Source organism: Typopeltis vanoorti, chromosome 26 (genome assembly GCF_054136105.1).
Source record: "Typopeltis vanoorti isolate ZY-2024b chromosome 26, IOZ_Tvanoo_1.0, whole genome shotgun sequence".
Classification (NCBI taxonomy): domain Eukaryota; kingdom Metazoa; phylum Arthropoda; class Arachnida; order Uropygi; family Thelyphonidae; genus Typopeltis; species Typopeltis vanoorti.
Window position 1 is genome coordinate 17091601 of NC_143574.1, and position 24396 is coordinate 17115996.

Here is a 24396-nt window from a genome sequence, read left to right on the forward strand (position 1 = left end):
GCTGGCATAAAACTTTTAAGGAAGGAAGGAAGGCAAAATGTGGAAGATCTTGAACGTGAGGGAAGACCTCAATGTCCATCACAGAGACAATGATCAACACAGCAGCGATTATCATCAAGGAAGATCGCAGAATTACAGTATGCCAGCTGCATGTTGTCCTGAATATTTCTGTGGGAAGTGTTCGCTCATTTGGGACTGAAACGTGTTTGTGCCCGATGGATTCTCAAACTCTTGACACCAGAGCAAATGCAGCATTGAGTGGATGTATGCACAGAATGGAAAGAAAACTGGAACAGGAAGGCGACAACTTCTTAAGCTTGTCTGATGCCGATTTTTGCAAACACACACAAAATTTAATCGCTCGTAAGCGCACCGAAACAAGCTTGCATTTAGTCACGTGACACTCTGGCACATCAGCCCGTATATGCAATCTATCAACCTCTTTTGTTAATACAGATAGCAACATTTCTTTATTCCAAAGAAATTAATATTGTGATGAGTGGTTTCGCGACAGTAAAATTAGTCTTATTACTTATTGAACAGCCTACGTACATATGTACAATATAAAAGCTACTTGCCTCTGCACTATACAAATGTAAAATGAATCGAAATGTTTGGTAATCATTTATGCTAGCCTAACGTCTGGTGAGGGGGGGGGGACTAATTTGGCAAAATAATTTTTACCTACAAAAAGAAGGTCCCCCCCCCAGCTAACTTTTACATGGAAGACTTTGAGCAACGAGCTCTAGATTTGGCCAGCCTAAAAAACCCAAAGTCTGGCTCAGATATGTTGATGATATTTTTACCATTTAGCCTCATGGCTGCGAAATTAAATACATTATTAAGCCATCTGAACAACACAAACATATCCAATTCATCATTGAAATCAAAAACAATGACTCTCTTCCTTTTCTAGACACAATTGTCACACGTCTTCCCTCAGGCTGCCTCTCCTTAATTGTCTACTGCAAACCTACATGTTCAGTCCAATACATACATAAAAATTCATACCGCCATCCAACACAATAACCAGGAGTCATCAGCACCTTCAAACACAGAGCCTTAACAATTTGCTCCAATGAACAAGCTCTGAACCAAGAATTTGAAATCATTAACCAAACATTTGTAAAAAAATGGCTACAATAAAAAAAAAAAAAAACAGTTCACAAGATCTTCCATAAAAATGCCATTAAAAGCAAAAAAGATTACAAGAATACCATAGCCATACCCTACATTAGGGGCATTTCAGAAAAAATAGATAGAACACTACTTAAATACAATATCACTACAACCTTCAAATCTCTGGCAAAACTAAGAAATTTGCTTAGCTCTTCCAAAGATCCTCTTCCATACCTTGCCCGCCCAGGGTTTACAAAATTCAATGTACTTGTAACCTATTTTATATAGGGGAAATGGGACGCAGCATTCTGATCAGCAAAGATGAACACAAATGCCACATTAAATACCTCCATTATGGTAAAACAGGCCTATCAGACCAAGCACTCCAAACATGCCACAGAATTGACTGCAAAAGCAAGCACCGAGTCCCTAATTTTCTTTCATATCAAAACCTGGTATGAAAGAAAATTCAAAGAAGCTTGTGAAATGCTAAAACATCATCCAAATCTGAACAAAAATGATGGATTAATTATTCCAAGAATGTGGATGACCGATCTTCAACCAATATAGCAACCAGAACAATCCCAGACAGAAGAAAATCTCAATACGAAAAGACTGTAGAAATTGCTTATTGTAGTTCCATTTTTTTTCTCACCAGAGTTCAGGCTAGGATAAATGATTAGCAAACATTTAGATTCATTTTACTTTTGTATAGTGCAGTAGCGTGTAGCTTGTATATTGTACATATGTATGTTTTCCTGATGATGACACCTCAATACAGATGTCAGAACGTCAATTGTTAAGTAAAGTAATTATTCTAACACGTGTGTTGGATCTCCATAAATTCTTCACTATGAATGCTCACCACTGTGTAACCTTAAAGAAATGAACCTTTTCATGGCACATGTCCAGTGGTGGATGATGAAAGCTACAAGGTCAGCTGTGGATCTTGAATGGTGAAATCCATACTGGTGGTTGCTGATTAATTGGTCGATAGTTTGATGGTTGACTTCTGCCACCCTTTTTTGGAATAGGATAGATATGAGATTGCTTCCATACATGTATAGTAGATTGTAGAGATGATGCAGGATGGGTGTTATTTCTGGAGCACAGTGTTTGAAAACAATAGGTAGGATGCCATCAGGACTAGAAGACTTTTTAATATCCAAGTTTTTTAGTAGTTTCCTGATTTCTTTTTTGTCAAAAAACTAAAGGAGGCATATGGTAGGAGAGGTGATTCTCCTTGGTCATCAATGCAGGAGTTTGAGAAAAAGAGTGGTGCCAGGAGGTCAGTTTTATCTTTGAGTGAAGTAACAGTGGTGCCATCATGATGGGAGGGGGGGGGTGGAAGTGCAGAAGAGCAGAAGTTGCATCCAACAGCCTTAGTAAGGGCATGGCTTCCATTTGAACAGGAGGCAAGTTTTTGCTGATGGCCTTTTTAAAATCACTTTTGGATCTGCTGATGACTGATTTACATATGTTGTATGCTTTTGGTGTATACAGTATAAAGCTGGTGCTTGAAGCAAGTCACTTATGGTATGCTAAATTTTTTTATTCAATTGCTTTGGTTGCTTTGGTACATTGGTTAAACCAGGGCTTGGAAAGCGGATGAGGATTATTCCTTGATTTGGGGATGAAGGTCTTCATTCCAGTGAGAATAATTTCTGTAACTTGTTCAGAGCAAGTGTTAGGATTAGATGAACAGAAACAATAATTAGACCAAGGAAAGGAGGAGTAGAAATTCCAGAGGTCATCCCAGTTGGTTCCTTTGTAGTGCCAGGAATGTGAGGTTGAGAGTGGATGGGGCAGAGCATTCTCTGAGAGAGGAGACTTGTACAAGATTGTGATCTGAGTTGCCGAGAGGAAAGGTGACTGTTACAGTGTATCTGGAAGGAGAACTGGTCAAAAAGAGATCCAGAGTATTTGGAGAGTAAAGTGGGTTATTGGGAATTTGAGTAGGTAAGTGTATGGTGTGTGTGTGTTAGGTCATTACTTATGGAAAAGACTTATGCTTCTCATCAAGCTTGGTCAGTGGTGTTGAAATAGGGGAGCCAGTTTGAATTGTAGATATTAAGATCACCAAGAAGAAGATCTTACTATTTGGATAGCTGGATTGTAGATGGTCGAGTTTCATAGAAAGGAATGCAAAGAGTTAGAATAATTATCAGTGTTTGGAGACTGGTAGATGCAACAAATGAATGTTACTAAATGGGGCCAGGAAACTTTGAGTCAGAGAATGTCAAAAGTGGGGGATTCTAAATTAGCCATTCTCTGGAGGGCTATGTTGAATTTCACAAAGGCACAGGTACTACCCTTGTGGCGAAAAGAATTATGAAGTGTATAGTTTGGGCAGTGGATGTGGACAGTAAGAGATGTAGTTGCAATCTGGGTTTCTGTCAGGAATAGGATGTCTGGCTGAAAGACTGCAAGTGGTGGTGATTGTCATTTATGTTTAAGTTAATGCCACAGATATTAGTAAAGCAGATGTGAAAGTGAGTTTTTAGTGAAGAGATTCTAGCTTTGTTTTTGTGTTAGTGACCGTTTGTGATGTGACTTTTTTGACGGGATTGGTTCATGAAGGAGATTCATTTTTGTTACAGTGTTGCTGTCATTCTTTGTAGGAGCCTTCCTTAGTTTAATTGTGATTAGCTGAAAATATAGTGGGGATGTGCAATGAGAGACACTCTCAAACATAACTTCTATAAAGAGAGAAACCAGTCTCCGTACCATGACGTGGCCTTGACAGTGTTCCCCCCCACTACTCAGACTCTCTCCATGGCCTGGCAGAGTATGTGGCAGTGGGATTATGTACCACTTGACTGGGAAGCCTCCTGACTTGTTACTGATAAGTTAGAGCCTGTGCACTAACTAGCGGCTGGCCTGCAGCACCACTGTTTTTACTGATGTACCCTCAAAATGGAGGAGGTTATAGGTCTCTTAGTATGTTCGTCATGTCTGTGAAGGTATCACTCACACTGCACGGAGAAGATTGGGGGGGGGGACAGAAACCTGAATTCCTGCTCTGGAGACCAACATGGCATTTGCCACTTCACACCTCCAATAAGCTGGGTGATGAAAACCATCTACCACCTAATGTTTAGTTGGTATATAGTTGTACTATACTATACCACAACACTTGCCAGCGAAATGTACTGTAAAGCAGTCCCTCCTTATACACTTCAACAATTAGCAGCATCTTCTGCAGAATAAAGTTTCAGTATGTATGCAATCAAAAAATTGAAGAGCTCAGAAAGTTTGTTTTCCTTGCTTTCACACACTCACACATACCCAACCACCCACCACTGGACTTTATTTATGGTCCTAGAAGACCTAGTAGGAAGAAAATAAAAGGTGTAAAATTTTGTGTCATTAGAGATAATATCAAGAAGAAGCCGATATAAAGAAAAAGATATTTCTTGTTGGAGACCCAAACAGCAGTAGAGTAGAACATAAATTTTAGATATAAAGAAAGGGTTTTGGAAAATTTGAACCACAGAGAGTGCCTTGTTTTATGGATGCTGAGGCAGCTATTGATATGATGTGTTTATGCCAGGAGAGAGAGAGAGTACATGTAAATGTTAGTCCAAGCAGATAGATCTGATTTGGTAATTTGTGTATTATTGAAGGTAAGGGTAGGGCAAGACTGTATTATGGTGGTATTGAACGTGACCAGATTGTCCTCGCCCCATTGAAGGATGGTATGTACATCAGCGTTTAAGGCACTGGTTGTAGATAGATGAACTTGAAGCTTGGGATGTCAGAGTGCTGCATGGTTTGTCAAATGAGTAGGATGAGTGGAGAGTACCATTGTCTGCAAAACTGTATATAGGTCATTTATGTACAGGAGAAAGAGAGTTAAGTTATTGGACAGAGTCTTGAGGCACTTGTGCATTGGTAGTGAAGCTCGAAGAAAGGAAGCCATCTGCTGTGATTCGCAGAGAACCGCCAAAGAAGATAGCTGGCTACCCAATTACAAAGGGTGACAGGGAAACCAAAGGATGGAAACTGAACTAAATTTCAGCAACTGAAGCCTTTAGGCTCTTCTGTCAGTGTATTTTTCATGAATTTATGAATCTATTTTTATTTCTATTATGATACTAATTTTAACCATCTCAAAACTGAATAGTGATCACTTCCAATTTCAAATCCTCCATACTACTTGTATACAGAACAGGTATCCTGAAGATATCACCCTCAACAGCATGGTCAGTAAGACTGAGGCAGTTTTGCATTCCCTCCATGTGAACTTTTGCACATCTTGATGTTACAGCAGTGCTAGTAATGACTATTCAGAATAGAAATACAGAATACAGTCATACCCCAAAGTTACGCGGTAGGTGGGACCAACAAAAAGCCCGTAAGTCGAATTTGCGTAACTCGGAGTATAATTTTGCATGAATTTATATATACAAACATATAATTGGGACCAAAGGTTTACAAAAACAGTTATATTTTTTAAGAAATATAATCATAATTGTAGTTTTTCGTACATAAAAAAAAAGAAAGTTATTTCAATGTTGATGGTTTCATAACATCTAATAGATTCGTCTGACGGCATAATGCGTTTTTCTTGTCACGCAAAATTTCTTCATAACAAGCTAATGATTTTTTTTTATTCCCTGCCTTGTGGCTACAATTTGTTCCTCGTTAGAATCTATGTCTTCCAAAATCTGTAAACCTTTCTTTTATGATTGTTCTTACTGTGGATTCCTGTAGATCGAACTTCTTTGCTAGCTCATAAATTTTCATTCTGCCTTCAAAATCCTTAATAATGTTGAGTTTTGTTTCCAAAGTCAATGTTTTTCTTTTCTTGCTAGCTGTAGAAGAATCGGACTTGATTCTTTTGGATGACATTATTATTTTTTATGTGATAAAATTTTTATCAAGAACATAACATTAAACAATCGCAAGGTTTGTCGACTATAAAAATTGTGCATGAATGGAGACCGTGTGAAACATGGCAGTGCTTGTTCACAGCATGTGCGACACTGGTGAATGCGGCCGGCGCCGGAAAGATACGACTAGTGGTGAGGCATGAAGTGGGACAGGAATACGTACATATAAGAAACCGCGTAACTCCGGATTCGCATAAGTCGGGGTATGACTGTACTAAGAATGCTGCTCACATGTTTGGAGTGGTGTCTAAAACTTCCCTAAAAATTCTTGGCACTGTCCAGAGGAGAGCAGTTCAGTGTCATTGCTCTGTTGAACTGGCACCCATCATTCCTCTGCTTTCTGTTGCACCTGTTAATATATGAGCAGCAGTTGTCCAGCACCCCTTTACTGTGCAACTGCAAACACGCCAAACCTGATTTTCCTCTTTCTCTTTTATTCTATCCATCTTCGTCCTCTGAAACAGACTTTTACAAGAAATATTTTCAAATAGCTATAACCTGCAACTCTTCAAAAAAAAAAAGTCTATAAACTTTCTGACTTCTCACCTGCAACTCAGACACGATGCTAATGTGCTTATTGACTGTTCAACCTATTGTCTGTAGGATCAGTATAAAAAAAATAAATTCAGCCAAATATGTTGAAATCATAAATTTTTGATACAGCTTATGAAAATACAACTTTTGGCACCAGAGTTCAGATTAATTAACATTTAATAAATATTAATTAAATGCACTAATAGAAGATGAATATACTTTGGGCATAGTGTGTCATCTTTCAACACTTAGGCACGTCCAATGCCCAAGGTTGTATTTTCAGAAGCTCTTTGTCAATTTTGAAAATTTCTAGTCTCAATATATTTGCCTGAAAAAAAAAAGGATATTTAAATATCCTTATTTTAAATAAATATTAATATGATATGACACTTCCAAGAAGTCCAAGGACTCGTTGCAGGAGGGCATCCATTCTGTACAAACTGCTGTGCTTTCATCTATACATAACAGCGTCTACTATCCATTAACTGCATTTTGTATCTGTAAATTTCATGTGTCCTCTGGCTGATTTGTCTGTATGAAGGATGAAAAACCTGAGTTTCTGAGAGGAACAACCCTATTACTTTTGTGTGAGAACAGCTAACTCACTTTTAACTGAAAAAGCCGATATAAAGATTCCTCTCATCATGACAAGAATGGAGCTCAGATTAGCTAATTCACTTTCAGCTGAAAAAAAGTCCACAACGATTCCTCTAATCATGATGATAATCGAACTCAGGTTTTTTCTAGTCAAGTCCTGTAGTTTCTTTCAGTTGCACTATGGAGGCACTTTTAAAAAGAATTAGAGATGAGCAGTTTTTTCTCGAAGGTTAACTATAATCTGACTTTAGAGAAACCCCAAATCTTAAGAGAATGTTGATTGTTTCAATCAAGAAGGCATGTGGTGAAGTTGTCTGCAAAGTTAGAAAAATCTGAACCTAATGGGGAACTGGAGAAGTTAAAGAAACAGTTCTAGAGAAGAAGAAATCATATTGAAAATTCCTAGCAAACAAGTCAATATGTGTTCTTAAAGAATATGCCCTAATAATAAATATACATGGACATCCCCAGATAGTAATATAAAGAACGGCATAGACTATATCATCATAAACAAACAATGTAAAAGATCAGTAAATAATGTATGAACATTAAGAAGTTTTGATTTCCACACTGACCACGAAATATTAACCACCAAATTGAAGATAAAATTCAACAGGAAAAACAATATCAGAAAAGAAGAAAACATCAATCTATCAAAACTAAAAGATAGCAGCTCAAGCAGAAGTCGATTTTTAGAACAGATGTGCTTGAAATTAAAACCCTCCATCTTCCAGAATAGTGGAAAATACTGGGAAGAAGGAAAAGAAACAGTGTTATCAATTGCAAAAGACATTCTAGGTACCAAACCCAAAATAAACAAACAGTGGGTAACCCAAGAAATCGTAGCTACAATAGAAGAGAAAAGAGAGGCCAAGATACTTGTAAACCAACAAAACAATGAAGAGAATAGAGAAAAATACAGAGCACTAAAAAATAAAGTTGATAACCTATACAAAAAAAAAGCCGAAGAAAAATGGTTAGAAGAAAAAGCTAAGAAATACCAAGAAGCATACCAACAAAACAACCTAAAAGCTTCCATGACGCTATAAGAGAAATTACAAAGGAATTCTCAGCAAAAGCAGTAACAATGATAAACAACAAGATGACTGAAACCGGGAATATTGAAGATATAAGAAAAATCTGGTCAAACCATTTTAAGACTATCTTTCACCAAGGAAACAAAACTACAATGCCAACAATAGAAGAAAATAATGACCACCCAAAAATTTTACAAGAAGTTAGATATGCAATAAAACAGATGAAAAACAATAAAGCACAAGGCATTGATACCATCCCTACTGAACTGTGGTCATATGGAGGCAGCATATCAATAGAATATTTAACAACCCTATTCAATAAAATGCCACAAACAGGAGAGATCCCAGATGACTGGAGAACTGGAAAGATCATCCCAGTATACAAGAAAGGAGACAAAAGAGACTGCAGAAATTACAGACCAATCAATTTACTCTCCCACACCTATAAAATATTCATAAGAATTATGCAAAATAGATTAAAAAACACTATGAAGAACTGATAGGCATAAATCAAGCTGGTTTCCGAGAAAACTATTCAACATTAGACCAGATTTTCACATTGCATCAACTAGCAGAGCTCAGCTGGGAAGACCATAAAGAACTATATTGTTGTTTTGTGGACTTTAAACAAGCTTTTGATGGCATCAACAGAGAAATCCTTCTTAAAGTTCTACTAGAAAAAGCAATAGACAAATATATAATACAGTTTCTGATAAAATATTACTCTAAGACAAATGCAATAATTAAAAAGGACACACTCACAACAGAACCCATAGAGATCAAAAAAGGAGTAATGCAAGGATGTCCATTATCCCCATGCCTATTCAACATATATCTAGACGAAGTTGTAAAGAAGGTAATTTGCAATGAGCCTGGAATCATTGTCAATGGTTTAAACATAAATAATATCAAGTATGCAGACGATCTCGTCCTTATTGCAAGAACCCCAAATGAACTACAAAGATTGATAAACAAGCTAAACGAAACCTGTAAAACATATCACATGCCAATAAACACACAAAAGACAAAAGTGGTGAAAATAGGGAGGAGCAGAACTACCATCTGAGCCACCCTAAATGGAGAACAAATAGAACACATAGACAACTTCATATATCTTAGATCAAAACTAACAGAAACAATAGATGAACTCAAAACAATCAAACACAGAATAGCAATAGGATGGACCACTATGGGAAAGTTACAGAAAATCTGGAAAACAAACAAGATATCTAAGCAAGCCAAAATCAAATTATATGAATCAATAATTATACCAATAGGAGCAGAATATTATACTATAATATTATACTGTGGAGCAGAAGCATGGACAGTTAAGAAAAGAGAGGAGAAAAAACTGCTGGCATTTGAAATGAAATGTTTAAAAAAAATAAATAGAACAAGTTGGATAGAAAAAAAAACAAACAGCACAGTCAGACAAGAATTATTGTATAAAAAGACAATAATAGAAAAAAATTAGAAAACAACAACTGAGATGGTTTGGCTACACTGCACTCATGGATGCAGACAGACTTCCTAATGTCCTAATCAATACTTTTCCAACTGAAAAAAGAAGACCAAGAATTACCTGGCTGAAATTAATAAAGAACATCTCGGGATGCAGAACATATAAGGAACTTTTTCGAACAGCAAGGAATAGAGAAGACTGGAATCCCGTCTTAGACGGAAGAGAAGAAGAAAGAATACAGACAAAATATAAAAAAGCTACATATTGATACCTAACTTTTTTGTGCTAAAGTTGGACCTTAGAAAGAATATAAAAAAAATATCGCCCAAGTGATAAAATGTTCTCGAGGCTGTTAAAAAAGCTTGGAATGGAGGAAAGAGTATATTAAAAGAAATTGGAGATGTTAAAGATGAAATCTGAAGATAAGGATATTCCCTTTTAACCAATATAATGCTGTTGCTTATAATGTGATTTTTTTCTGTATATTGCGTGTATTCTCTGGCCGATTTGCCTGTGCATAGAATGTTAATTCAGTTCCCTTTCCAGATCTACAAAACCTAAATACAAATCCTTGTTATATTCCCATCATTTCTCAACTATTTGTCTCAAAGTGAAAATCTGATCCTGACAACCTCTGTTTGGCCTGAAACCCAGCTTGTTCTTCTCCAAGCTTCTCCTCCATAATTTTCTTAGCCATTTCTCAAGAATACTCACATAAATTTTACAAGGAATGCTTAGTAGAGAAATTCCTCTAAAAATTCTCATATTCAGCTTTATTCCCTTTTTTATAGATGGGTACTATGAGTGCTCTATTCCAATCATCTGAAATTCGACCCTCTGACTAGGTCTTCTGAATTATGCAGCGTAGTTTGTGATGTGACAGCATGGTGATAGAAAACACTCAACATTCCTGTTGAGTGTTTTCTATCACCATGCTGTCACTGCTTGTTTCATATAGCAATCTTTCAAAGTAATTAGAATAATATATATATATATATATATTAAATATATTATATATAATGTTATACAATATGCTGGCCTTGTTGGCCGAGTGATTAGGTTATCCACACTCCAGCCAAGATGATACAGGTTCAAGTCCTGCATAGGGCATGGATGTTTGTGATCGTCTTTCACCTTCATGCATTTATTCATACAACTATATATATATATATATATATATAATATATGGGTGGTCTGAAAAGTTCTCAGCCTAACAATGAATAAACGAATTTATAATTTCAAAATTATTTTTATTTTTCAACATAATCTCCCATAAGACTAATACATTTGTTCCAGTGATGCTCCAGTGCTATTATCCCATCCCTGTAGTGGTTCTCAGTAAGATCTGCAAAATACCTCTCTACAGCTGTAATCACCTCTTGATTCAAAGAAAAACGCTAACCAGCATGAAAAAGTTTTAGTTTTGGGAAGAGATAGAAGTCAGAGAGAGCCAAATCTGGGGAATAGGGTGCATGTTCCAACAATTCATAATGCATATCCCTTAATTTCCGCATTGCCAAAACACCTTTGTGGGCAGGTGCATTATCTTGATGAAAGATGATTTTTTTCTTCTGCAAACCGGGTCTTTTCTCACAAATTTTTTTGTCTAGTCTGGTTAATTGAGCCAAGATCTTTCCGACCAAAGGGCTTCATCTGTAGTGACTAAGCTAAGGAGACTTCTTTATATATATATATAATTCTGATGTTTGTGTGTGTGTGTGTGTGTGTGTGTGCGCGCGTTTTAATTTTTTTTTTTTTTTTTAATTTTACTTAATATGATGAAACCTTGCTCTAGAAATACCAGATATGTGTAGATTTAGCAAGCTGCTTTAGACCTCCAGTAAGCTGGTCGTTTTCATTCTTAATGATGAAATTTATTTCCCACTTAAAACTTTCTTTCTTTTTTTCTTCCCTTTCTTTTAAAAATTTTTTATGACTTCATAATTTGTGAATTGAGCCAGAACCTTCATATTAGAAATTTGGAATTCTTTATTAAACACGTGTTATATCTTTATAAGTAATACATAAATGAGCAGTTTGAGGTTTCACTGCAGCGAAACTGAAAGGATTAAGCCCTGACTAAATTTCTTATGATCCTGACAAAGTAAAGAACATTTCTGTATTTTGTCAAGATCATAAGAAATTAGTGCTGTTTGGGGAATGAGCAGAAGCCAAGGACTTCACATGATATTATCCAGATTAAGGAAATTTTCCAGTATTTGTCTAAGTTGCAATTGAAGGAATATGTTTTAACCCAAATGTTTTGAATATTAGGCTCTATTTGTATTATATTATTGGATTTAAACTGTATAATACATTTTTGGTATGTATATATATATATATAAAGTAAATGATAAAGCTGATTACAGTTGCATTAAGTGCAATAATCTAACCATCTTGAAACGGCGGTAGGGAAATGTTTGTAAAATGTAGAGATCAGTAATATTCTATATAAGATTTCTTAGTGTGAAAATAAATTTCTTTTTTTAAGATTTCTTTAATTATACTTGTTTCAGGGATAAATGTTCATCATTCCAATATATTTGATTAAACTCTTGTACAGTTAACATATCAATTTTTGTTCATTATAAAAATTATAGTTATCTTAGAGATTGGGTGTTTCTGGTTATAGCTAAAAGCCTGATGTTTCAGTTTAAGGCTAAAATGTAAAGTATGTTATTTTGATGTTATATCATGATTTGATAATCAATAATGTATTTTTCAGGAATGGAAAGGCTTGCAGAAGAATTAATGGGAGCAGAAAAATGGCAGAAGTTTACTCAACCTTTTACAAGTATGTTTTTATATCCTGGTATTTATCAAGCATTTCATACTATACAGAATACAAAATTTATTTGAAAAAAAAGATCAAATTTAAATACAGGCTTCAAATAAAAGGCATTCACTGAATATATTTATAAATACTGTAAAAAAAAGTGGTAGTTAAGTTGGCTTCAGTGCTGTCATTTCATTGGACAGACATGGATTCCACTCCCCATCTATGACATGAAGAATTGTTATCGAGCTTTACAATTGGAGGAGAGTTATCCAGTCTCATACAGAGATTGCAGCTAGGTTTTCCTGTCTCAGAAACTGAATTTTCATCTCACAAAGCAGGCAAACCTGCCAAAGGTGATAGCCATAATATACAATGCAGATGGGATTAACTGCTCCGTCAGAGCAATCAAGAGTAACATGGCTTCAACAATTCAATTTTGCTGAATCCATGCTACTTTAGTCATACAAATTTAATCACTAATTTTACAAATTAGTGACTACTTTAGTCACTAATTTGTAAAACTATCAGCATTGTGCTTAACACACAATGCTGATAGTTTTACAAATTAGTGTGTAGAATCACCAGTTCAAAGTGATTCTGTTTACAGCTACTTATGAAACAGTATCATTTAACACATGCATTTTGCAATCTGCAGGGTGATGATAATTAAAGTTTACATTTCAAAAGGCTGTAACTGGGTAACTATTGAGTGGAACGATTTAATATTTAACATGATGATGTGTATGGCTGTGGAATTTTAATCTGCACAAAAACCAACATTAGTTCTAAAAGTTGCCATTAGGGCAATACATGGCACTGCAATACCATAGTAGGCAATTCAAAACATCACAAAACATAAGGTATACACAGTGCATTGTGTAGTTTGATATGCTGTCCTCCATTGTCAGCAACATGCTGAAATTGCAAAATCTCATGCTCAAGCACAGAATGTAGAGTTTCACTCGAAATGTGGATATGGCATGTAATGCTTGTCTTGAGGTCCGCTAAGTTGGCTATGTGTCCACAATAGACAACATCTTTGAAATGTCCTCAAAGCCAAAAGTCACAGATCTGGCAAGCATGCTGGCCATGTTGTACAAAAATGGTTATAATTCTGTCCTTGATAAATAAATGGTTAATAAATTATAACCATTTATAAATTATACTGGTTATAATTCGCTATGATTTTGTTCTTGGTAAAACGTGTTTGAAGCAACTGCTTGACAGGGATGGTGATGTGAGGAGGGGCACCATCCTGCATAAAAACTGTTGAATCCAGGCAATGATGCTGTTGAAGTGTTGGAATCACCTGATTGGCTAAGAGAGATGCATATTGCTGCCCATTAACAGTTCAGGTAATGAGACCAGCAGGACCGAGCTCCCTGGAAAAAAAAATGGCCGATAATGAATCCGTTGTAAAACCACACCAAACAGTGATCTTCGGGGAATGAAGCGAAATCTTCAGGGCAAATGTTTCTTGTGCACCCTGGTCAGGATTGAGCAATTACTGAAAATGGGGGGGGGAATCTTGCAAGGACAGTGCAGAGAATTGCCTTATGACTTTGTAAACCATACGGGTTTGTCTAAAGACCGTGTGCTGCTGCTTCCTCTGACAGTTACCATCCTTTCTTCCTCTAACTCTGTGGCTACTTCCTCCACTGTCAGCTGTTTGATGGGCTTCCATCCTCTGCTAGGTTTGACATCTAAGGAACCTGTCTCTTCAAATTTCTGGATCATTTTGCAACAACCGTTTGCAGTTATTGGACCTATTTTTAATCCCTTTAATGTTCAAGTTTTGCAGTGCTCTCAAGTCACAGCTGTTATTTTGGTGAAACAACTTCACTAGAACTGCACAATTCTTCGGTAATGGTGACATTGTGCTTTAATACGTCTACTCACAGGCAATGAACTGATGCATTCCACAGCTACCTGCTTTTATGGAAAGCTTCTTTCTAAGCATATGTCATTAGGGACATTTGCATAAATGGTACGGTTGCAGCACCATATATTTCCCTAGTGGCAACTTTTAGAACTAATGTTGGTTTTTGCACAGAATAAAATTCCATTGCCGCACACATTATCATGTTAAATATTAAATTGTTCCACTGAGTAGCTACCCAGAACTCTTACATCGTGTGATGAATACGGCAGGTTGTACAGTCCAATAGAATGATGCATTTTATAGCTTCCCTCCTTTACACCCAAGCTTAGAAGGTTATCAGCCATTTCTCAACACCTTTTATACACTCACTGAAATTTCATTGTCATTTTCAAGAAAGGCATTATTACACTTGCTAGTCCAGTTGGATGGGCAGATAGAGGTATCTCTACTTCCAACTGGTATGCTATCAGTTTGAGGCTCACTGGCTGCTCTCTTTTTTATAACCTTAAAGAAAAGGAGAGGAATGACAGATGCCTGTTTAGTGGAACAGCATCCACTAAACAGCAACCTGTTTCTGTTAAGATAGCAGTTAGAGAGCGGGGAGAATCTGTATGTGAGAGAGGGGAGAAATCATCAGTTAACCAGATTTCTCTCTTCTGGACACAAGAATTTTTGGGAAAGTATTTGGTGCACCACCCTAAATATGAAAGCGTTGTTCTAAGGTTGGGCAGATTTGGAATTTCTACAAAGCAGCTGTACAAGTGAGAAGTAATGTTATGATCTGCAAAGTACTGAAGTCTTTAGTTTTTTAGAGCCTGAGTAGGAACTATTGATTCATATGATGTATTTGTGCCAGGAATGGTGAGACCTAAATATCAGCCCAAGAAAAGAGATCTGATTAGATATGAGCATTGTGTACTTATCTGATTATTATGTTGATGATAAGGAGAGAGAGAGAGAGATCTTTTTTGAAAGAAAGACCACAGGGCTCTGATTTGATAGCATTTAAGTTGATTAGAGTACTGTCATTTCAGTGAAGAATGTCATGGAGATCAGGGTTTAAAACATTGGTTGTAGATCCAAAGCTTAGAATCTTCGAACAATGCTATGCATATCAAATGAGTGTGGAAATAAAGTGTACTATCATCAGGAAGAGCTATGAATAGGATTTATTCATTGACTGCTTGCTGACCACTTGCAGGTCAGTATTTACTGTAGTATGGTATTGTGTTTATTTATTAGGAATTAAAGATGTTTAAAACTGTAGTAGTGTTTTTATTGGGTTTGTTATTTATTTATTTTATTTTTATTTATTTTTTTAGTTTTTTAGATTTACAGTATAATTTTTGAGACTGTACAGGTTTTGTGTGTTGTGCTGCTAATCCTGTTTTTTCCAGAAGCCGTATTATTTTTAGGAATACATATAGTGTGTTATAGGAGAAACAATGGTAGTCAAAAGATCCAAGTTCTAGGATAGTCTAGCATGGGCTGTAGAGGAATTTGCTTCATAGTTATAAATGCTATAGGATCATAATTTGCTGAATAGGCCTCTATGTAAGACTCAATCATGGAAATCTCAAGAGTAGTTTCTTGGCATTTCCAAGATTCTCTAAACTTTTCCAGGGTATGTGTACAGTAGTGGGTGATGAAGGTGTGTAAATCCACTATGGCTTGAGTGCAGCATAATCCATAACGGTGGTTGACAATTAATTTTTGTGTATAGCCTTCTCCATTATTTTAGATTGGAGGACCGTGGTTAGAGCATTGGGTTGTTTGAACAAACTAAGAGGATATTTCAAAAGTTCTGCACACTTGACGCATGCAAGGTCAGTACGATGTAATGTTTTCACTTGCATATCAGTTGCAATTCTAACTCTGAGTACAAATATTACGTGCTTGTTTTCTGTTTCTCGTGTTCTTGTTTTGCAAAATAAGACTTCAGAATGGAAGCAATGTAACTCAACTAGAATATTGCACAACGATCAGTCACATGTTTCATATGAAATGTCTCATCTTATGGAAATGTATTGATGGCAGGTGCTTCCTCTCCCTATTTGATACATCCCAGACATGAGCCCTCCAGACAACGATCTTCCCTAAGTTAAAAGAACCACTCTGTGGGAAACACTTTACTACCATCAATGAGGTTTTTACTGAAATCACACTACTTGTAAAATGCATCAAAAGAAAAAAGTTTACTGACAGTAGTATACGACTTTACAAATATTGGACATCTGCGATAAGCAGAATAGAGATCTTGATAGCTATAACTGTATTTTGTTAAATAAGTGTTTGGTTTGAGCACTACTTTTCTTTTGAAATGACCCTCATATCATCTCCATTTGGCTGAATATAGGAATTGTTTCCATGAGTCACATTATTAGTAGATAACAATTTTTAGTACAGTTTTCTTTATTTATTATTTTATTTTTTTTGGATAATGGGACATCAGGATCAGAAGACTTTTTCTGGTATCTAAGTTATTCAAGATTCAGAAGTTGCAAATAACTTAGTTGCCGAAAATTCTTCTGTTGTCTTTCTGGAAAAAGTCCAGTCAAGGCATGTACTAAGCTGTTCCTGGTATAATAGAAATTACTTTGGTCATGTATACAGAAATTGAAATAATGTGATTAATGTCAGGTGGTGGTTTTATCTTTAGGTGACATGATTGTGTCATCTGGATGGAAGAGAGATAGAAACATAGATGAACAAAAATTACACCACTTTGTAAAGGGATCCAAAGGCGCAGCTGACATATATCAAAGAGGAAAATTAGAGTTGTTTGAGAGTCGGATTTTTTTTTAAAGTTGTGAGCTTCATTATATATATGCCAAGAATGATGCTGAAAATTTTGACTCAATTCACTTTGATAAGTAAAATTGTTTCTTGGAACTCTTCATGGCACACCGATTGGAAAGCCAGTCATGAAAGGAATTTTGAATTGAATGAGGGATGAAGGGCTTCATTTCAGCAAGAATTATGTCAGTAAATCAGCCAGAGCAAGTGTTTGAATAAAGTGAAATGAAAACAGTAGTCTGTTTGAGGATTTGGGAATGGAGGGGTCTTCACCCACCCTATTTGTCAGATGGGTGAGGCAGACATTGAAAGCCCAAGTTGTGTATTGTTTGTTGGGTTTCAAAGGTAGTGTGAGCAGGTGTGTGTTGTCCTGCAAAAGCAACATGTTTCTGCTCAGTTTCCCATGGCATTTTTCCTTCAGTTCCTACAGAGCTGCTGTAACAGTTTTACTTTTTTGATGTACTTGGTAAGGATTACACCATCCATATCCCAAAAGACAATGGCAAGAACCTTACCTGCTGACTTTTGGGTTCGGAACTTCTTTGGCTGTGGAGAACCTTTGTGTCTCAACACCACCGACTATTGTTTGGTCTCTGAGTCATAGTGATAAAGGCATGTTTCATCAACAGTCACCATATGAGCCAAAAATGTGCACCTGATTTCTCAAAATGACCTTAAATCCCTTGAGATGACAGCACATGTTTTCTCTCTTTTGGTTGACATTCAAACATTTGGGGGATCCACTTCACTGAGAGCTTCTGCATGCCCAGATGTTGGTGATTAATGACTCAACTCCTTCCCTGGATATCCCCAGAGTCTTAGCAATGTTTTTGGCTGGTATTTGTCTATCATCAAGGATAATGGCATGTACTACATCGATGTTTTCAGGTGTGATCGCTGTGGAAAGTCTTCCTGACCTGGGGCATCTGTTGTTTCAGAATGCCCAGTTTTAAACTAGGCCACCCATCTGGCAACTGTTGGATATGCTGGGGCACAGTCCCCTAAAGTCTCACACACAGTTTGGTGAATCTCTGTTGTGGACTTTTCTTGCAGCACGAAAAACTTCATGATGACCTGCATTTCTGTCTTTTTATGTATCCTAAAAGAAAAAGAACAAATTATTACAATTTGATGAAACATGGGGGGGTTAAAGGGTTTTAAGATATGTTCTTTCTTGTGGTTATATCGGTTGCTTTAATATCATTTTTGTTCTAGGTGTATTCAGAACCCCCCCCCCCCCTTTATATATATATACAGGGTGTTCGGGATAAATTTGACAGTTTCGTAAGGAAAAAGAAAATCTTCTTTGTATCTATTAAATTTAATGAATTGACAAAAAAACATTACAGGCAGAGTTAATTACAATACTATCAACAAGATTTACTCAAAATAACCACCATTAGCATCGATCACAGCTTCAATTCTGCTTCGGAACCTCGAACAAGCTGATGCTACAGTCTCCCTGGGAAGGGCCGCAAAAACTGTTTTAATTTTATCCATTAACTGGGCTTTTGTATTACTGGAAGTGCGATTGGTGTCTTTTTCAACTGCGCCCCATACAAAATAATCCATGGGGTTAAGGTCTGGGGAGTTTGGAGGCCAAACATTTGGACTGGTGAAGTCGTAGAAATTTTCAGACAACCATTTTTGACTTTTCCCAGAGGTGTGGCAAGGGGCCGAATCCTGCTGCCATACATACGGCCTACCATTGGCTACCCTTGTTATCCAGGGCTTGACTACAGTTAGCAACTCCACGAACAAAGCCCGAATTCCAATGCCAGGGTTCTTCAACACCTGTTCCTGCAGATTTGCGAGGAATTCTGCTCTACGAACGCAATCAGATCGTCTGCTAGGGATCTTTCTTCTTGCTACATCCTCGTAGTCACCATTGCAAGTCTCTAGTTCATGCCTGATTGTTTTTACTGTATTCAGGGAGCATTGGGCAGCAGTCGTAATATCCTTATTTTGATGGCGGGCACGAATCATCATGATACAAGTTATTCTCTTCCATGATTCAGGTGGGTTCCAGCTATCCATCCTTTCTGACATCTTGTATATGAATGAAGAAGGGTCCAAACTTTTAAATGAAGAGAAGTGTGTTAATACATGTAACTTACGGAAAAATATAATTAATTATAAATATGTCAAATTTATCCCGAACACCCTGTATATATATAGATGTAGTAGTTTATGTTATATACATGAAGTGAATATGGAAATATTTTTCTTTTGTTGGATTTTTGTTGTTTTGTATATTTCTTTAGTCTTCAAGAAACATACAAGATTTGTTTTTAGAAACCTCTTCAGAATTTTTTTTTTTTTTTTTTTTTTTTTTTTTTTTTTTGAGGATGGTTTTTGTTTTAACTGTAAGAGTATTGAAATTATTTGTGTTGCCTTTCATGTTTGGTGACAAAAAATAGGGGCATGCAGTTAGAAGGGACAGCCATTTGGATATGTCTAGTTTGAGAGCTCTCAGTCTCCTGGTCATAGCATGGCCTTGACATTGTCCCCATATATCGTACTACAATGAACTCTGATTATTCCTCATTATACTTCAAGGGACTACTGGAATGGTTTGCTATAGTGGATTGCTTGATATGGGGAATTTTCTTTATAATATAGCATCGTGCTTACCATATTTCATTTAAGACTTTTTTGGTGGTTTGTTATAGTGAGAGAGTGAGTTTGTTATAATGGTGTTTGCTATAGTGAGAATGAGAATCATCTGTGCTTTGACTCTTCCTTCTATACATGGTCTGACAGGCTAGACCATGTAAGACCAACATAAGAAGCATCAATTGAAAAGAAATGGAACTAGCAGAAGAATTGGATAAGTACCAGATTGACATAATAGGTGTTACCAAAACAAAGAAGACAAAAACAGGTGAGATATTTATAAGCTACAAATATAAAATATTATATTCAGGCAATAACAGTCAGGGAAAAGAAGTAGCTATAGTATTCAACACTAAATATGAGGATAATCTTGAATAGCAGGCAATTTCAAGTAGAGTGATGTGGATAAATATCAAAATGGAGGAACTGGACAGTGAGACTTATTTGTGTCTAAAAATTTGGAGAAAAGAGCAAAGCTAATAATAATGGTAAGAACCGACTAGATTTTTGCTTAGGACATGGATTAGTTATTACTAACACAATGTTCAACATAAAAATGTGCACAAATTCACATGGAGGGAAGAAGTGGGGAATAAGAAGTCTCACTGACTATGTTATTGTCGACAGTGATGTTTCCCACTGGTTCAGGACACAAGAGGATTTGAAATAGAAAGTGATCACTATTTAGTCTTGAGCAGGATAAAAGTTAACTTCATACTGAAAAGAAGGGTGTGTAAGAAAGTTTTGAAATGAATCAAAGTTGAACAGCTATCAGATGTGAACTGTTGACTCAAATACACAAACATTATTCAAGAAAAACTGACAGAGTTTGAATACAATCATCAAACCTTGGAGGTTCGTTGGCAAACCCTAAAGAAAACTTTGACTGATTCAGACAGAGAGGCATGTGGTGAGGTAATCTGCAAGGATAGAAAAATCAGAACTCCATGGTGGACTTAGGAAGTTAGAGGCAATCAAGAAAAAGAAGAAAGCATGTTGAAAGTTACTGGGAAGCAAGTCAGCTTGTGCTCTTAGGGAATACAGAGAAAAATGTAAAAAAAAAAAAGAGAGAGAGAGACCAGTATTGTGTAAAATTAGCTAAACAAAAGTCATGGAAGACTTCGGTAAGAACATAGAAAATAAATATTAGCAAAGTGATAAAATATTCTGGAGGCTATTGAAAAAGCAGAAATGGAGGAAAGAGTATCGTAAAAGGAATTAGAGATGATAAACGTGACATGAAAACTGAGGATAAAAATATTTTTGATGTATGAAGTAATTATTTTGAAAGCTTGCTAAATGAAACAAGCAGTGATAGCATGGTGGTAGAAAACACTCAACAGGAATGCCATCTGGAATATATATCTGTACTTGAAGTAGAAAAAGCTTATCACAAACCTGAAATGTGGAAATGCAGCTGGAGTAGATGGTGTTTAACCAGAAATGCTAAAATATGGAAATATAAAAGTTTTGCAATGGCTTCGAAGGTGGTCTGAAAAGTTCTCGGCCTAACAATGAAAAAACGAATTTATAATTTCAAAAATATTTTTATTTTTCAATTTTATTTTAATTTCAAGACTAATACATTTATTCCAGCGATGCTCCAGTGCCATTATCCCGTCCCTGTAAAATACCTTTTTACAGCTGCAATCACCTCTTGATTCGAAGAAAAATGCTGACCAGCAAGGAAGAGTTTTAGTTTTGGGAAGAGATAGAAGTCAGAAGGAGCCAAATCTGGGGAATAGGATGGATGTTCCAACAATTCATAGTGCAGATGCCTTAATTTTCCCATTGCCAAAACACTTGTCTTGATGAAAGATGATTTTTTTCCTTCTGCAAACCGGGTCTTTTCTTACAAATTTTTTAGTCTGGTTAAAAGATCGGAATAATATTCCCGGTTATTGTTTTACCCTTTTTTAAAAAAATTAATAAAGAAAATGCCTTTAGCATCCCAAAACACCGATGCCATGACCTTTCCTGCTGATGAAACCGACTTTGTCTTCTTCGGCGCTGGACAACCTGCTTCTGTCCACTGTTTTGATGCTGTTTGGATTCTGGTTTTTATTTATTTATTATTCATATGGAGTTTCCTCCCTATCCCCCCCCCCCCATCCCTATTGGGACGAGTTGAGTCCCCCTCATGAAGGGTTATATGGCTGTAGATCCGTGTATGTTCACAGGGCTGGTTTGCCTGCTTGCAGGATGAAAAATCCCAGATAAACTGGGGGGGGCCTGCTGTCCACACCCAAGACAGGCTAACTTGGCTATGGCTGAGGAAGGCTCCTCACGTTGGTGACAGGAATCAAACCAAGGATGCTCCTTTCCCAGGCATATGGTTACGAAGCGCAAAGCCACTAAGCTAACCGCACAGACTGGATTCTGGTGTGTAATGGTAAATCCAAGTCTCATCCATAATAATAAATCACACACAAAATCAGTTTTATTGTTGTTAAAATGCTCCAGCACTCTTCAGAGATTTTCATGCGAGTGCGTTTTTGATTTGCTGTGAGCAAGCATGGCACCCATCTTACGCAAAGCTTTTTCATTTGCAATTCTTCATGTAAAATATATCCTACACGTTCTTTTGAAATGCCTATAGTCTCGGCAATTTCACGTACTTGGACTTGCCGGTCATCCAATATCATATCATGCACTTGATCAATGATTTCTGGTGTTGTTACATTTTTTGGACGTCCTTCACATGGATCACCTTCAAGGCTGGTACGGCCACGTTTAAACTCGGCAGCCCATTTCTTAATTGTCGAATATGAAGGAGAAGAGTGTCCATAAACTTTTATGAACTTCAAAATGAATTTCTTTTGGCATTAAACCTTCTTTTACAAAGAATTTTATAACTGCATGATACTCAATTTTATCCACTTCTAGGGATACAGACAACACTTTTGATTCATACAGCAGTATCAAACAAACTACCTTTTTTCTGAGAAAAAAAAATCTTGCCGATAGTGTTGCCATCTATGGTCGAGGCCAAGAACTTTTCAGACCGCCCTCGTACACTGCATAATTCAGAAGTCCTGGTTAGAGGGTTGAATTCCAGATGATTTGAGTAGAGCACTCATAGTACCCATCTATAAAAATGGGAATAAAGCTGAATGTGAGAATTACAGAGGAATTTCTCTACTGAGTGTTCCTGGTAAGATTTATGCAAGTATTCTTGAAAAATGGCTAAGAAAAATTGTGGAGGGGAAACTTGGAAAAGAACGATCTGGGTTCAGGTCAAACGAAAAGCTTTTATATATATATATATATATATATATATATATCTGGTCTGCAAATGAAAGGCCACAAGACCTGTAGCACACTAGTGCCATGTGTGGGCAAGAGGAATAAAAGAAAGGAGGAATCTGTTCACATTTTGTTTGAACAGCTGAGGATAGTAATCTTTGTTTGGGGAAGGCTAAATGGGAGAGACTACTCCAAAGGATAGAAGTAGATGGAATAAAAGAGGAGGCAGTGAAGTTGGTTTGGTGAGTTTTAAGATGGACTGTAAAAGGGTGTTGGTTAGCAGTGACTCTTGTTTTAATGATTTTGGAGGAGGGTGGAGGAATAATAGTGACCAGTTCAGTGAGCACTGTCCGTGAAAGTGTCTGCAGAAGAGGTGCAAGGCAGAAACTGAATGAGAGAGGGATTGAAATGGATCTGTAATAGAGGGATCATTAATTATTGCCCTCTTCTTGATAGAATTGAGCAATCTCAAATATGGGAACAATATTCCATGACTGGGCAGATTTGAGCTATGTATAGAGTTAGCAGCTGTGAAGGTGTGAAGTAGTGTGTTGTGCAAAAAAAGTACACTTTTTTTTTTTTTTTGGCAGCTACAGAAGCCTATAGTTGAAATATGGTTGTGCCAAGAAAGATTGGAGATGCAAGTCAGCCCAAGAAGAGAAATCTGATCGTCAAGTTGTCAGAATCAGATTTTCACTTTAAGACAAATAGTTGAGAAATTATGGGAATATAACAAGGATCCATATTTAAGTTTTGTAGATCTGGAAAAGGCATATTACAAAGTTCCAAGAAGAAAGCTGTTCAAAACGCTCCAGTTATATAATATAAATGGGACATTATATCAAGCAATACATAGTCTCTATTTGAGTTGTAAATCAGCAATTACAATTTAAGGGGGTACAGAAGGTGGTTTGATTTTAAGTCAGGTGTGCAACAAGGTGTACATTATTTTCACTGTTCATCATCTTATGGATCACATTTTAAAGGAAAACAGTATTAAACCTGATATGAAAATTGAGATGTTAATCTCAGCTCTTTACTTTATGCAGATGATATTATATTCCTAAATAAATCCAGGAGAATTTTGCAGCATTGTCTGACCAAATTGAATAACTGCTGTAATAAATTTGGTATGAAAATAAGTATAGAAGAAAAAGACAATGAAAATAAGCAGGAACATCGAAAACATCAACTGCATCCTGAATGGAGAACCTATAAAACAAGTAAAAATAGTTCAGCTATTTAGGCACACTTTTTAGTGAAGATAAATTAAAAATGGAAATAGTAAAGCTGGTATCATAGGAAGCATGGAATAAGAAAGAAATTAGTCAAAACACTAAATTAGCTATATACAAGACAGTGTGTAAACCAATTTTAACTTATGGATCCTAGAGCTGGGTTTAGAAATAAAACACTTGATCAAAGACTAGAGA

The 24396-nt window shown here is 36.5% G+C and overlaps 1 protein-coding gene across 1 annotated transcript in view; it reads left to right on the top strand.

Moving 5' to 3' along the window:
* The window catches only part of LOC150092366 (mushroom body large-type Kenyon cell-specific protein 1-like), a 152537-nt gene that overhangs the window by 37158 nt on the left and 90983 nt on the right, over positions 1 to 24396 (top strand). Inside the window, exon 2 of the mRNA XM_090414925.1 lies at positions 12370 to 12438. Within this exon, the coding sequence (XP_090271051.1) occupies positions 12370 to 12438 (69 nt within the window). The remainder of the gene's footprint in view (positions 1 to 12369; positions 12439 to 24396) is intronic.